At 39.9% G+C, this 16,501-nt stretch overlaps 1 protein-coding gene across 2 annotated transcripts in view; it reads left to right on the top strand.

Moving 5' to 3' along the window:
• Positions 1 to 3,111: 3,111 nt before the first annotated feature.
• LOC124301116 (hemicentin-2-like) overlaps positions 3,112 to 16,501 on the top strand; it is a 248,204-nt gene continuing 234,814 nt past the window's right edge. For both annotated transcript variants that reach the window (XM_046755830.1, XM_046755828.1), the window contains exon 1: positions 3,112 to 4,064. In XM_046755830.1, the coding sequence (XP_046611786.1) occupies positions 3,998 to 4,064 (67 nt within the window). In that variant the 5' untranslated portion in view covers positions 3,112 to 3,997. The remainder of the gene's footprint in view (positions 4,065 to 16,501) is intronic.

Genomic DNA, 16,501 nt, shown 5'->3' with positions numbered 1-16,501 from the left:
GACGCCTACAGATAATCCTCCAGTTTTGTTCGAGGGTTGCGTCGTCGGTCCGGGTTGCTTGCGAACGAGACGTGGCTGCGCTTCCGCATCCGCATCCGTAATCCACACCATGTTTGCAACGCTTGTTGCGTGAGTCGCGTCGTCGCACCTCGAAGGTGCTGAGATGGCTTGGATACACCTAGGCAAACACTCGGGGCGAAACTGACACGCTCTATTCCATTAGCAGACACGTACGTACGTACCTACGTGCAACACCCCGCTGCTAAACATGATCCCAGTGATTCCCCGGTGCACTCTGTCCGTGTCACGTCTCCGTCGCAGTCTGATATCCACATCCAATATGTCGTGCCTATGTGTGCTAATGCCATCCTGTAACGGAACTACCTGCGTACGTAGGATGCATACGAGGTTTGTTAGTTCGGCGGGAAATAAATTCCGTCACGCGAATAACTCTTTCACTGATTGCGGCATAGCTATCGTTCCCTGATACTCTTCGAGTTGGCGTTGCTTGTTGTTCATTCTGTACGTGGGCTAGTTGCTCGTATTAAAATTCTTTCCATTCGTAGATTATACGTACCCAAAGTATCAAAAACAATTAAAATCTCGAAGATTCTGACGAAAATTGTTTCTACGCCTACGAACTTCATGATTATTACTTTACATCGAAAGTCGTGGCAACAAATATTTGTAGGTAAGTACTTATAAATACTTGATACATGTACAAATGCAGTAGTCAATGGTCTCGTATGGTAGTAATTAAATCAATTACATTCTTCGATCGCTGGTTATTCAAAATTAATATATCGTGAGTGAGTAAGGATTTGCGGAACAAGAGTAATATTCAACCAGTGATTTGAACTCATACCAATTAACGATAAAATGTATGAGTAATTGAAGTATTATTGCGGGAATAAACGAACGTGACGAATCCCTGAAAATTGGAAATAGATGCCTGTACAACAATTGGTCGGTTCCTGAAATAAACCGCGATAACTACCATGAAGCAAATGATTTTCTCAAAGCTGTTTGAATCATGTTGAAATTTTTAAACCGAAAGTCATTTAAATTGTTACAAACTCACCGGAGAAATAGCTATATGTATAGAGGTTTAATCTGCAGAGCAGAATTGAGCCGAGCCGCGATCGATGGAGTGAGATCTCATCCCTTTCCCATCGGTCAAAGTCACCGTTTAGGGTTAATTGTTTCCGCACGGTCGACGGCCGGGATCGAGGGTATCAGAAAAATCAATCAGCCTGCAGTGGAGTTGACCAAAAAATAAGTACCGGTTCATTAGCGCGGGTCCCTGGCAAGCCGTCGAAGAAATGGACTCCAAAAAAAAAAAAAAAAAAAACAATAAAATTAACGGTCAACCTGCGGACGCCGCGCCCTTTCTCTCTCTCTCTATCTCTCTCTGTTCGCATGTATCGGAGCAGGTCGGGCATCGTGGTCATCCGACATAGCAGAAAAAAAGGAAACATGAGACGGCCTACGAAGGTAAAAGAAATTACGCGCAAAAAGAGTGGCGTGCATAATTAGCTCAAAGTCGACGACGAGCCAGCGGGTTGACCTTCACAACTCGTTGACACAATACACCCTCGGACAACATTTGCGTCACATGATCCGCCTGGCACAATAAACGACTACCTTACTTATACTGACCGGACTGAAAGACGGAGTTAGATTGTTAGACGCTGACGACGTGCCTTATGCTAATTGCGATGCAACAACGCAGCCCATATACGAGGTCCTAACAAAGTGTATACATTCTTCTTAACAGAATCGAATGGACGATTTAGATGAGCCTGATTATCGTACGGTGGGAACCGATTACCAAGCCTAACTCGAACGACAAATAACCGTTTGACGTTAACGCCGAATTGAACAGGGCTGAAAATACGACTTGTTTTAACAAAGTTGCCCTGTAAGACAGTTAACAATTATTCCACTGATAACTTTATCAAGGCTTGTTATGTTTGCGGTGCCAAGTGGCTTCAAACCATTCAGTGATTCAACACTGTCGGTATAAACATCAATTGTCCAATCTCAGCGCCAGAATCTTGCTACTTTATTTTTTGGCTAGTCACTTTTTTCATCCGGTCCCTTTTGACATGCTTGTTGCCACACTTCCGCTAACTTTGCTAGCCCAGTAAGTCCATCAATGTACAAACGAAAAGGACACCAGAATTTTTTCTTGAATATAGTTGATATAAAATGGAAGTTCAATAATTGTGTCTAAAGATTATTGCCTGTTACCTGAAGATCGGCAAACTAACATAAACAAGCTACACTGAGAGAAACTTTTAGTTCCGTCCTTAATTATTTTCATTTTTTACCACAATCCAAAAATATAGTTTTAGGTAGAAAATGAAAATTAGTTTTCTAGCTGTTGCCGGAAAATCTAGTATCCGTTACTATTCTTTCTCATTACGATCACTGTTACTAGATTTTCTTGTAACAGTTGCGAAAATTTAATGCTTGTGCAACAATAAATTGACGTTACACCCTTGTTTAACTAAAAAAGTAGATAAAACCAAACAAACTAATTATGCGTTGCAATTACCAAAAAAGGATCGACAATAGCGCAAAATGGTTAGGCGTACCTCGTTTTTCATAATTCCAAAAATATTCGAACAGTTTTTTTAACGATACCTGTTTTACTGAATGTTTCTAGTTACTATAACAAATGAAATTTTTTCTCAGTGTACAATTACGGTCTATCTTCAGGATCTACCAAAGAGACCTTGGGCCTTACGTCAAGTCGCAGTGCGAAGAGATCAGAATGCGAACTGTATTCGTATTCTCGCATCAAGAAACCTTCGGCCGCAAGGTTCGCGTTTTCGCAGCAGAAACACGGTCTCATCTCGGTCGCATTTTCTCCGGAGTGGTTCGAGACGAAGTTGACTGAACGAAGGTGTCAATTGCGAAACCGGAAACAGGTCGATGAGGGTTGGACATGTCACCGCAAACACGGAATAAGCAGGTACAGAGAAACTGGGGAGCAAGTACAGGGCGAACCTGTGAAAGCATGCGCGAATTCCGCCTCCTCCCCCCGCGGCTGACTGGTATCCTCGAACACCGCGCGAACACCGCACACTCATTCGCTGGCTATTCAAGCGGACGCTTCTTGGCTCGATGAGAACTTTCGAAATTCGATAAGAACGGTCGATTGTCGCGTTTTGAAAATCGTCGACTGCGTTGGTTCCGCTACGGTGAAGTGCGAACGCGGCTCGTTCCGGACAAACGTGAGTGACGTTGGCGGTACGTGATCTCGAATAAAATGCAGCCGATCCACGTGTTTGCCAAAGCAGAGAAAACCAGCCTGCGGTTCTCTGTTCACCCCTGAAAGGCCGGTGAAAACAGTGTGCTTCGAGGTCGATAAAAAGCTCCGCTAGGCGAGGTGGACGGAACACGTGGCCGGCGACATGGACGAGTGACATTTCGCGAATCGACCTCAGCGTTTAAAGAGTGTGATTAAACGAGCGAGTGAGTTGCCCGAAAATTATCACCCGCGTTGCGTATGAGCGGAATATCGTCGGAAGCTCGTTACTCGGAGCTTGAACGAAAGAGGTGAGGATAAAAGTAAAAGTTTAGCACTGGGAAACGTGAGGGGCGTAAATTTCTACCGTGGCCGTTAAGTGTCCCTGGAAGTGAATTGCCGGCAGTTAAACACAGCCGTCAGTTTGTTCATTAGACGGGAGTTCGCTGCCGGTGAAAAAAAGGGACTGAAAAACATCCGAAGAGAGATATCGGAAAGGGCGGAACGGCTTGTCGACCGTTTTTACGCCTCTTTTCGCGCCAAATCTTTCCGGAACCTTAAGCCGTGCTAATCGCACCTCGTGCTAATCCCCGCTTGTTCCCGGACTAAATTCAACCGTTCGTAACTTCGGGGTGTTTACGTTCTCTCGACACACGGTATGACCGGATCGCTGTGAGGAGAAAAACTGCCAAACAACGACCCAACGTCTCAGTTTACCGAAGGACTTTACAGTGTTGTGATATGGCCATCATCATCAAACTACCTTCAAGGATGTTGGGGGCTGTTGGAGCGTTGCTGGGACTCATAGGTGAGTCGGTGATTGTGTTTCAGTAATTGTTAATTCGAGTTCATGTTTCGAAAAAGTTTTCAATCGATTCGAAACCCGGCAAGCACTCTGTCGCAAGCCACAGTCGGCGGATGATCAAAACTTTACAATGCAGTCTTGATTCGATTCTCGTTTACGCAATTATCAGTCAGCCAGAAGTTTCAACGATGTTTAACTCACAAGTTGCTCGTTCTGTTTGTACACCGCACCTCGTTTCCTCCGAGTAACAATTTCTTTATGCAACGACGAGATTTCGTCTTTCTGGTCTCCTCGTTCTTCCGATCACGTTCCTTCTCCCTCCTCGGTGAAACATGTCGAAACGGTATTTTGGTAATTGTTAAAAACGAGAAAAGGAAGAGGCTGAAACACTAAATCGTGACACGAGAGAATAATTTGGGTTAGTCGAGTCGGACAGTTTATCGCATCGATTTTTTCTTCACTACTGAATCGAGCTTCCGGTTACAACTTCGTCGGAGAACTGATGAATATGTGAACACAAGGACTCCGTTATACCGGTGACGTAGTAAATATTTTATCACTCCAGGAGCGCGTTTCTTCGTCGTCTATTCTGTTTGACCTTGTTACAGTATACTAGAGACAACGAACGAATGTCTACGTAATAACATAATGCACGGCGGGAGGATCATGCAAAGTAGGTATGTAAAACGCTCGCCTTACAACGTCGTATCGGCTCGGGGAATAATTAACCGTGGCCGTAAAGCACAAGCTTCCTTTCATTCTGCAACGGGGAAGAGATAATTACGTAAGCGGAAAAGAGCGCTTCCTACGTATCAAAGAAAACGTTTTTCCATCCGACGAACCGTTGCAGGTGGTAAAAGTTTTAACCACTCATCGTTGAGAATACACCCCGAAACCTGGACACTTTTACGCGTGTATTGAGTCGCACGAACGGCCACGGCGGTGCGAAATTAGCGTAATCCGAGTTTAAACACGCTCGGCGAAAGAATAAATGACAAGCCAACGAAACGAAATAAGAATTAGGGGGGGATGGCGGGGAAAAAAAGAAGTCGATGGGTAAAAAGTGGATAGAGTTGGACACCCGCCAAGTTCCAGGACGTTGTCAACGCCGCAACTCGAGGATTCAACTGATTCGCATTTCAAATTCACTTCCGCTCGCCCCTAAATTCGTTATCAAACCTTTTTTTGTCGCGCGGTTTCACCCTCCGAATACACCTCTGCTTATATACCATCCTGTCGGTCGATGGGTGGCTTACTCAATCTCATTTCATTCCGGCCCTTATCGTCGCAGCGTTGTATGCGTGTACACTTTTCACTCCCGGAGTCAATAGTCCTCGGGGAAAAACCACGCGAGGTCGCTCGAAGCGATTATATGCAAAAAGCTTCTCTAATTTGGTCGCGGAGTCGACAAATTGATGTGTCATACGATACAGGTAATCTGGGAACAATTCTTCAGGGCCTTCGATATCACCGTATCGGCTTCATATTTTCCCTGCAACTACCTTCCAATTGGACAATCTAATGCTTGAATAAATAATCATTATTTGCTTAACGAGTTGTATCCGTACGCTGAAAACGTTTTGGGATCTAAAATTAGGGTTTTTACGTGTTGTTGTAGTTATCTGAAGTCTCGATCGACCAAGTTTGATCAAAAATCCATTTCCATTTATCCCGAGCCTCAGGCTCACCATTTCCCGATTTTGATTAGCTATTACGAAAAAAATTCACATATTCTTCAAAACCTTATTACCCGAGTCTTTATCAGAATTACAAGTACATTTTTTCATACATCTTTATATTGGTTACTCGGGAAATTAAATCCACTTCTGAAAAGCGATGAAACTGAGTTCCCAAAGTCGAATAAAAAATGCCAGTCGTATCGGACGGGCCGGGAATTTCGCTCGACACGCGAAACAAGATGAATAAGATAGAGAGAAACGACGTAGCCGGTATATGTACGTATAAGGGAAAAAGTGAAATATAAGATCTACGATTCTGATGTGAATTTGCTAAAGCCTGCGAATTTATGTACACGTACATTGTACATGCACGTGTGTGTGTAGGTACAAATATACTCGACGTCTTATATCCATGGAACGCTTAAAGGGGATATAACGAACAGAGACACGGTCACGTTTCAGGAAATCGGGTTACACATTAAGATGAGAATCCTGGGATGCGATCCGAGGCGTCAAATATAAAGGGTCGAAATTCCATTGGTACATTTTGTTAATTGACCGACACTCGACCGGCGAATCGCGACGTTAGAATGCGATTAATTTCCGTAATCCCGGCAGGTTGTTCTGACCGTTTTTGCGGGGGGAGTAAAGAGAAAAGGAGGGATACATAATAATTTGCAATCCCTCGATGCTGAGCGAAGGACGAAGGGAGACGGGCAATAACATTATTCATCCGGGTAAACCGACCCACTTTATGCCTTCAAACTTCTCGAAATGCAAACAATTTGTCAACGGTTTGACATCCGTATTTTCACTCGATTCCGTTCGTCCTACGCGCACGCGTTTTGCGTGTACGTATAATACCCACACAAACACACTCGCGTTCGAGTGACTGCTTCATTTTATAATGGATTTTATACACCGAAAAAATACCTCACGTGCTTTGCCGAACCAACCAATTTCTGTAATATCGTCGCGATTCATCATCGCTGTTCCAAGTTACTTCGGTACAACGTCGGAAATGATGACCGATTTACACGCTTTTGTACTTCATCCATGTAAAAGCTCACCTCACCCACATTTGTCATTCTTAACCGACCCACAATGCGTTTATGTACGTATTGTATATACTTGTACGATATATATATATATATTTGTACTGCTTAAACGTGTACCTAAAAGAGCGAGTGTTTGTTTTTTATTTTATTTTATTATTTTTTTATTTTTTTTTCTTCACTTGGAGAAAATTGAATTGAAATATTCAACAACGGCGAGTCTTGTTCGGAAGAAGCGAAAGCCAACGAAATTATTCTATAACATAGTTCTCCGTATGACAAAAGTTTTCGTGCCGTTTCCTGTGTATGAATTGAAAAAGTTTTTTCCGCTTCTCCATTTCTTGGATGGGGCGATACCTCGCGTAGCAACGTATTACTTTTACTCCAATCAAGCTTGTGCTTCTTTCATTTGGGAAAGGTAATAGTCTCATCGGATAGTAAAAAGCACGCGAAAAATTACACTAAGTATATATCCCAGTCTAAGAAAACTGATTTTATTACTGTAATAGAATTATTTCAAGCTTGAAAAGGAAAAAGCGAAAATAGACAAGGTAAAGTCGGGTAATACCATCAAGATTATGGCTTTATTTTCTGATGCACGAAGTAATTTCGTTCAATTGTTAACCGCAATCGATAATCTCGCTTGGCTTCATTGTTATTATTATTATTATTATTATTATTTCATCGTATACTGTTACATTCTATTATCGAAATCCTAAAAAGAGGTTGTGTCCAAAACGGGAGAAATTGTAATGAAAAGACACGGTAGAAGACTGTGTTCGTTGTTTAATAGTTTATCCATCCTTATAGAGTCAGTCAAATTGTGCAGATTTTGAGCATGAAAGTCGGTAAATTTTTGTTGCAGGCTGCAAACTTAGTTTGATGATCCAACTTTTTACCAACTCAGACAAGACGTCGGATTTTTTTTTCTTGATTTTTATTTCTTGTAGGGTCAAATTTCGGCTATCGTTAAAACTTCTGGAGTGTATTACCGGACATAAGCGCATGTAGACAGTTTCTCTATGATCGATAATGTGAAAGTCGAGACAAGCATCCCGTAACTTCGCGACTCAACGCTTGTTATAAACATAGTAAAGGATTAATTATCATTTCATGAGGATGAATCCGAGCTGCAAATAGGGTCTTATACTTCACTTGAAGTACACCTACCGCAGTAATTACCCCATTATCGCGCCAACTTTGATACCTAAGCGTTATGTATGTGCGGACAAGAGTGCATGCACAACTATAATTAGCTTAAGCAGAGAGAAAACGGCGCTCGTTCTTTTTTTTTTTTTTTTTCCTTAATATTCTTACTTCACGTCAGGAGAATACGAAAAAATATTAGCGTCCGGATTTGTTGGAATAGTTATTCTTCGGAATTCCGATTGATAAAATTGGAATAACGAAACGGAAACAGCAATTTTTGTGACAATTAACGTTCCGAATTTCTTCTTTTAATTCACCGGAAGATAAGAATAATCATTGTTCATATACATATGCGTATACGTGCTTAAAATAAATGTATAACCAGTTATCGAACCCGTCCCAATTATTGACCTTTTTTGATTGATTCGATCCTTACTTCTAAAATTACAAAAAAAAATAACTTTACAGCGTATGACCTTGAAGCAATTGGTTTCAGTCATCGAGAAATTCACAATTCGTGCCGTCAGTTTGTAATCTTGGAAAATAAAAGGGTCAATAATTGGATCCAAGCGTGTCAATACTGGTACACGTACCTAATACGTACAACAAAACTATAGGGCGTGTTTCGTAACTTGCTAACCAGATGTACGACGTCGCGTCGTCTCGTTAACCAAAGTTTCCATAAGGGTTGAACTAACTCGCAAGTACCCACATCGCGTTTACACGGGCGATGTGTGACACCTTTAGTGAGTTTAACTTTATTAGCACTGCACATAACTTAACCTGTTTACGAGATATACAAACAGAATATAATTGTACAGCGTTGGTAATTGCATCGGATGAATTTCGATCCGTAATTTTCGCTAATTTTTCAAACAAGCGCTTCGTCCTCCAGACCTTGGATTCTTTTCCCACACTCTCACAGCTACCTTACACCCTGCATCCTCTTCTTATCGTCGCCTTACTGCCTCGGTTTCCATACCGCATCAGCAAAATGCTCCCTCTATTCCTGCACGGCAACTAGCCAGTCCCTTGCATCCTCCCATACATTCGTTCTCAAGTCATCTTTCATTCAGTCAACATCCGAATTCACCTCTCTTCCCTTTTTTCTTCTCCATATCTTCTCACCGTCCTCTCGATATCTTTAGCAATAAATGAATTAAAAATTTTACCAAACTTTCTTTTCCCTGAGTGCAGCAGCTGTACAGGCGGTATTCCTAATTGATTTAGAAAACAGTTATATTTTTCGTTTCTACTTTTACAACCGCCGTTGGATTTACAGCGAAATTCGCGTTGAAGAAATAAAAAATCTACCGCTCTGACTCAACGCCGTGAATGTAGGTGATAAGATGTTACAGTGACAGTTTCATGATGCAGTGATTTTTTATTCATCTGCAGATTCGGGGAAGATTTTTTCCACTTGATTAAAGAGACCGAACTTACAGCAGACTGTTTGTATATTATATAAAGCGCAAAACAAGCACTTTACGCCAATTTCCGGCGTAACAATTACGGGTGCTACAGCCTAGCGACGACGTAACCGCGTTAAAACGCCTCGAGAAGACGTCATCCAACTACCAGGAACAATGCGACGACGGTAAAATTAATAGGGAAAAGACCCCGTTGCGTTGGTGGGATCCGCCTGACGTAAAACGCATTGTGAGACCTGAACAACAGCTTACGGGGTTTTACAAAGCGTGAATAAACGACTCGTATATAGACGCGGGGCTCGCAATGCGGGGCGAATTGAAAAAAAAAAGTGATTGAAAAAGGCCGGGGAAAAAAGGAACCGGAAAGTGGAAAAGGCCTTTTCAACTACGCGAGGATCGAGCTTTCCATATCGCTGATGGTCCGGCTGCACTTTTTTACGAGGATGAAGCGAGTAACGTTACTCTGACAATGAATGTTTAGGGGAACTCGTTACTTCGCGCCTTTAGGATCGTCTGAGATTTGATAAACCATGATAAACAGAGCATACTCATATTTTTAAAAGCCAAATCCTTGAAAATTATTCAGATATTGCAAAGTAATGATTTTTTCCCGTGACGTTTCGTTATGTAAAGGCCACTTCTAACTTCAGCCTCGTACTTTTTTCGCTTCCTTTTCATTATTATTTTCGACCATTCTTTATTTGCCCGAACAACGTTACGTGTATTTTCATACACTAAAGTTAATTTGGCACATCGCTTAACTTTGCGAAAATTAACTTCGCTTGATAACGCTTTGATCCGCGAATTGGATGTTTCGCGTCTTTGTCGAGGGCCCTGCTTGTTGTCCGTGAAGAAGATGCTTTGGCAAAAACTCGCCTGTCTTGCTTACGGCGAGCAAACAAACGAGCTTGACTTTTTGCTAATTTCGGCATCGCAGAATGAATACAATTCTTTGCATTCACGATTCTCTTTAAGAATTTTATACGTTGTATAGTCGGGTCGAGCAAGCTTCGTAATCCTGATAAAGAAAGACAAAGTCGTTTTATTCGTTAACTTCGCAATTACTCACGAATACTCCCTCTTAAATTTCGAGTAATAATAATGTATTACTCGGCGAATCATGAGTTCATTATTCCCAAGTTATAACGATTGTGTCTATATTTATATACAGGATTTCTTTTAACCAACTAACGAGCTCAAAAATAAAAAATGTCTGAAATTGTTTGTTGAGATTTCGTTGGCGATCTAATGAGCTATTTTTCGTTGGAACCGAAAGAACTGTACAAATCTTCAAGTGAAAAAATAGTAGAACAGAATGCGATTTCTCAGACTGTTGAGTAACGAAGTGTTCGTTATTAAAATTCAGTGCAGGGTTTTCTATGATCATATTTAACTTCAATAGGTTCGAACAAAATTACTTATGAAAAGTCGAACCTGTCCCCCACCCCCTTCAATTTGGCTGATTTTTTGTGGGCATGTAGAAAGTAGTCAGAAGACAAAATAATAGATCCCGAAAAAAATTATTCGCCGATCCAGAGCCAGAGCCATTTTTCTTTTATTCTTTTACATTTTTGACTTCAATTTGGGAATTTTTGATTACGCAGAGGTTTTTTGTACGAAGTGACTGAAAATCGGATTCCTATCGTAAAATTGATCAGGAAACAACAATGTGGCGTTAGATTTGACCTACGACAAGTACCTGCGGAAATACTGGCCAAAAGCATTCAAAGTAAACGGAAAAAGTCCCAAATCTTGGGGAAATGGTGAAAAAATATTTTCTCTTACCTGCCCATCTTGTAGAGAAAGAATCAACGAATCTAACGAGCACACGCCCAGTTTTTTAGAATGAACCGTTTATAAAATACGCGACGTCAAAGTTGGACGTTCTTTACTTTTTTGGCCTCATTCGACAATTTGGGACTTTTTTGATAAGCTCCAAGTGTTTTTGCCCAATATTTCAGTAGATATTTATCGTAGGTCAAATCTGTGGCCATATTCTTGTTCCTTGGTCAATTTTACAACAGGAAACCGATTTTCAATCACTAGGTACAAAAATTCTCTGCGTAATCAAAAATATCCAAATTCAATTCAAAAAGGAAAAAATAAAAAAAATCGGCTCTGGCTCAGCCGATAAATTTTTTCAGGATCTAACATTTTAGCTCTTAATTAATCTCTAGGTGGGTAACATGCCAACAAAAAATGAGTCAAATCAAAGGGGGTGCGGGACAGGTTTTTTTAGGACCAGCTTCTCCTAAATAATTTTGCTCCTTTGTTCCACTTTTGACACCTGTGCTTACTCACGTTTTTTTTTTTCGACTCGCTTTCAACTGTGTTCTACGTGTCGTCAACTATAAATTATGAAGGAAAGTTCCGTCACGCGATACTCTTCAAATTAAACGATAGCAATTTCGATCGAATAATTCCAACAAACGGAAATCAATGGAATGCAATAGATAGAGGCGGCAATTGAAGAGACGCCGGTACAAAGCTTTGACATCGGTTAAATTGTAGGAATGTTTTCCCCCTTGATCATATTTTACTGAATATAATTATTTGCCTGGCTTTTGATTAGCGCTGCGATTGATGGGGAACGAGACATTTTCAGCCATGGAGTGATAAGCTTTGCCGCGTAATATTTCACGGTGCAACGCGCTATGAAGCGTACAAAAGCTTAAACTTTTAAATCCACTCCCTTCGTGTAACCACTGCCGATATACTCAACTTTCGGCCCGGATCCGCCCCACGAGGTGACAGTATTACCAACTTGGGCCACTTTACTCATCCCTCGGGGCATTTCCTATGGCCTACTTAAACTTAACTTTGGATTTAGAGTTAAGGCAGCCATGATACGGATACCCGAAAGTGAATTAAGACGGCGAGTGTGTAAAACCCTATCGCTGGGTGTAAAATCAGACGCCGTTTCGTCTTCGATGATGCGATTGGTTTGCCGAAAATTCATACTTCTTATTAACAGTCAATATTTATACAATTATTATACTCCTCAGCCGCAAAGCCTTCTTTGAATATATAAAACTAGTAAGAAAATACTGGAATTACAAACAAAACCTTGAATATCAATGCTTCGTTTACAATCGTTTCAAAGTATTTGAATATCTAGTAGATCCGTTCGATTTCACTCTACGAAGACTCGTTTTATTTATAAGATTATTGTTAGCTAACCAACCTAGCTACGAAGCGTTTCAAACCACTCGTAGAATCACCTTCCATAATTTTTCAAATTTTCTTTTATGCTATAAGCTTTTTTTTTAAATTGACATTATCACCCATTTTTTCGTTCCCTATAATTTATGCTTTCTAACTTTTATTCCCGGATATCTGTTCCTGAGCGCTTTCATATTATTCTGATATCTGCCCCGTCTTTTATAATATAGATAGATTGTTCCGTTTTCAAGGCATTGCTCGGTCAAATTACCGGGAAATTTCACTGCCAAAAGTTAACGCTTATTCCACAATCGATCATCAAATCAAGACCACAAAACAATCCAAAATTTTTTCCTACGGTGAAATTTTTCGTACATATCGCGAAAAATAGAATTTCGCCTCGTATTATTGATATTCAACAATTTTTTTACAACGATAAATTCAGTAAGTCCCAAGCTGCAAATGCTTTACGTAAAAGTAAAAAGTGCGACAAAGATTTCTGGATTTTCGCAGGTAATATTCCTCGCAACTAAGAACGCGTCTTTCCTCCACCTTTTCGCGCGACATCTCGCAAATCATATTGTCTTGTGGGAGATAATTTTCACCTGTACTTCGCCACTGTGGTCTCGCATCTTCGCAGAAGAGCACAATAAGTTACACCGAGCAACGTTGTCACTGTGAAAACCTCTCAGCCCCCTGAACGAGGCGTGATGTATCCTACACACCCACTCGCAGACACACGCATACACTTTGCCGACACGTTTGTCAAATTGAGTTAATAAGCCGTGAGGTTTCTCTACTCCCGAATCATGACGACAGCAGGAAATGAAACGAAAATTGTATTATTGTGTGATATCGTCATTGAATCTCACTCTCTCTAACCCTTTCAGTCACACGTTTTTCAACTCAATGTTTTGGCCTGGAATTTGTCACTCGGGAATTTCCGACGTCGCTGATTACGAATCTCAAGTCAGAATTTGATAATTTCTAAATCGAAGGTCGTGGATACAACGTGGCGTATGTAAAATCGAAAAAACTATGAAAATTCGATGATTCTGGCCGAAACTTGTTACTCATGGTTTTTTGGTATGCCAGGAACAGCTAGTGACGAATCTGAAAACCTAATCAATACAAAAAAAAAAAAAACTCTGACAATGCTGGGACATGCAAATTTTTAAGGTGGGACACTGAGCATTCTTCTGTGATTAAAAGGGTTAACAGTAAAATATTAATCTTACAGTACAGAATTTGCGGTACGATTTTCCTTTGTGTAAAATTTATATCTGGCTGGTCACTTAGTATAATATTATTTTATACGCTAAGTGTTGTCATTTTGAATAATTGGGTGGAGTTGCAGAGTTGTGCATTATACATGACTTTGAAGTATTCATCGCTGTCTACTTTGAAACATGTATCATGCATGACGCGTCAATTCCCCATACGCACGCATAAATATCGCAACGTTGACGGTAACTGAGGTCGGCCTTGTCGCTTTGTACAATTTAGAATGTTACAGATTTCTTTCACGATTATTTTTACGGGATTTGAATTATAAGAGAGAAGGGGAAGGAAAAGGAAAGAAAAATTTCAGTACTGCCAGGGTGGCTGGCTGTCTCGTGACAAAGAAATTATTACCTCCTCTCTTCGTCTTTCTCTCCCGGAACGTTACCTTTACCTTTTCTTATTTCTTTTTTCCTCTTCTCCTTACTTCCCGTCTTCACCTGGAGGAATTATCAAATAACGAGGACGCGGAAAATGTTATTTGACAAGTGTTTCGCCAGACCTGAAGCCTCGACGTCTAATGAGCTATTTGTCACTTTTTCTTGAAATAAAACTCTCGCCTGAATTTGATTTATTCTCACCGCCTCATATATAAATCTTTTGCTTGCTTCAAAATTATATCATTCCGGTTTTACACGCTTCATTATCGTCGTAACTTTGGGTTGGCGGACTTTCGGTTAGCGTATGAACTAATTAAAATTCGCAGCTGGTGCAGATATAATTGACGAGGCAATATATACACTGAAAATATTACCGTAGAACCGCTTGTATAAATCTACAGGCGCAATTCAAAATGAGGTAGGCTCCGTAAATATTATATATATATATAATATGATACTTGATAATAATAATTATTCGCCATGGGTGCAGACAAGATTTGCGGGAAAACGTGCCTGGCAATTGTTATTATTTAACGAATTGCACCGTCAACAATTTTACATTTTTAATTATCATATCGTATTCGTCGTGACGCATTGACGGTACGATCTTTTATGGAAAATTTAATTAATCGTAGTTTCCGATGAATACCTCTCTCGTGACAATAATTTCCCCCTCATAATTGCAGGCAGAAAAGTGAATTGAACCGATAAGAACTTGAAGCACATCAGTTTTATCGAAGCGATTGGACCATTGCGTGCTCGCAATAAACACTAGATTTCTTTATTCAAATGGCTTGAAACTTTTACCCCTGTAATATGCGAGGCACAAAGAACAAAATGTGTGACTCGATAGAGATATATTACATCGTCGGGGGCGTATGAAAATGGCGTGTGAAAAGAGAAAGTGAAAATGGAACGGTGTCATCATTTTCCCATTTGAATAACGACACGCAATGCTTTTATCAAATATACACATACACGTGATATATACATACATATATGGTACGCTAAATGTTCTTGATAATCGCGTAAAAGTTTGGAGAAAATGAGGAAGCAACCATCGTTTATAGACTCGAAAGTTTTTTGTTTCAAATTATTTACCGCTATTGGGAGAGTGTCAAACCAACGGAAAAACAGCTGTATAGTTATCTTTGTGAAAACATTTTTACGCGTCTAAAAATAAGGTCCAGAGAAACAGATTTTTCGAGTGATTTTCAGAACTAAATTAGGCTACGACTACATTTTAACACATCAAACGTAGTTGAAAATTTTCTCAATCAGCTGTGATAGTTACTTTTGTACGTATTTAATTGTCTTAATCGTGAATCTCTGTCCTATACAAGCATTTTCATTCTGGACCATAATACATAATTAATTGGAAGTAATTTGATGTTGGTGCAACAATAAATTGATATTGAGGCTTTATTCAACTAAAAAAATATAGTAAACTGTAAACGAGCGAATTTAATGTTTCAATAAGCAATGTAATTACAGTAATAGCGACATTTTTAGCAGTTATAAAACTTACATGATTTCAGTAGCCAAAACTAAAAATATCACACTCAAAATTGTAATTGCAGGCCAAACTGAGATTTTTTTCATCAATATTCAAGCAATTGGTAATTTTTTTTTTTGTATTTTTATTCTTTTTTCCCGAATACTCAGCGTTCAATACTTATATCTTTCCTAACATAGCGACTATCTTGAAATTTTTATTAAAAATCGAAAAAAAATCTGAATTCTAAAACATTTTTTTCAGTCATTTTTAACACTTGTTCTTTAATTGTGATTGAAATTGTTTGATAGCTGCTGTATCAGAAAATATGAAAATTCAAATGAAAAAGCAACATTAGAAAAGAAAATAAAAATTGTTGATTGGTTAAAATATTTTTTTAAAATTGGTGTATTGCCTGTCCACTTTTACCTTGTTCGGGATATTTCTCGTTTTGGCTACAGAGTTCATGTAATTTTTGTCGGAACTTTCAAAAATATCACATTCGCTGTATAAATATCATCATGTGAAGAACTCGGGGGTCGCCGGAAGGGTTAGAAAAATGTGAAAAAATTTCAAATGCTTTTTAGAGTTGGGACAGCAGTAAAAAGCGAGGGCGAGGGTCAGACCCTAATCGAATTGACGTGGAATGCCCCATATATGTAACATATGAAATTTTTCTCACAATCAGTGTATGTATATTTATACCCGCTCATTAGGAAGACCCTGCACGCTAATAATAATCGATAGTTACCATTATACCAAAAGTACAGGAGCATTATAACGAGCAAACTGATCCTCCCTATTTGACC

Source organism: Neodiprion virginianus, chromosome 3 (genome assembly GCF_021901495.1).
Source record: "Neodiprion virginianus isolate iyNeoVirg1 chromosome 3, iyNeoVirg1.1, whole genome shotgun sequence".
NCBI classification, from domain to species: Eukaryota; Metazoa; Arthropoda; class Insecta; order Hymenoptera; family Diprionidae; genus Neodiprion; species Neodiprion virginianus.
This window is presented reverse-complemented; position numbering and strand designations above follow the sequence as displayed.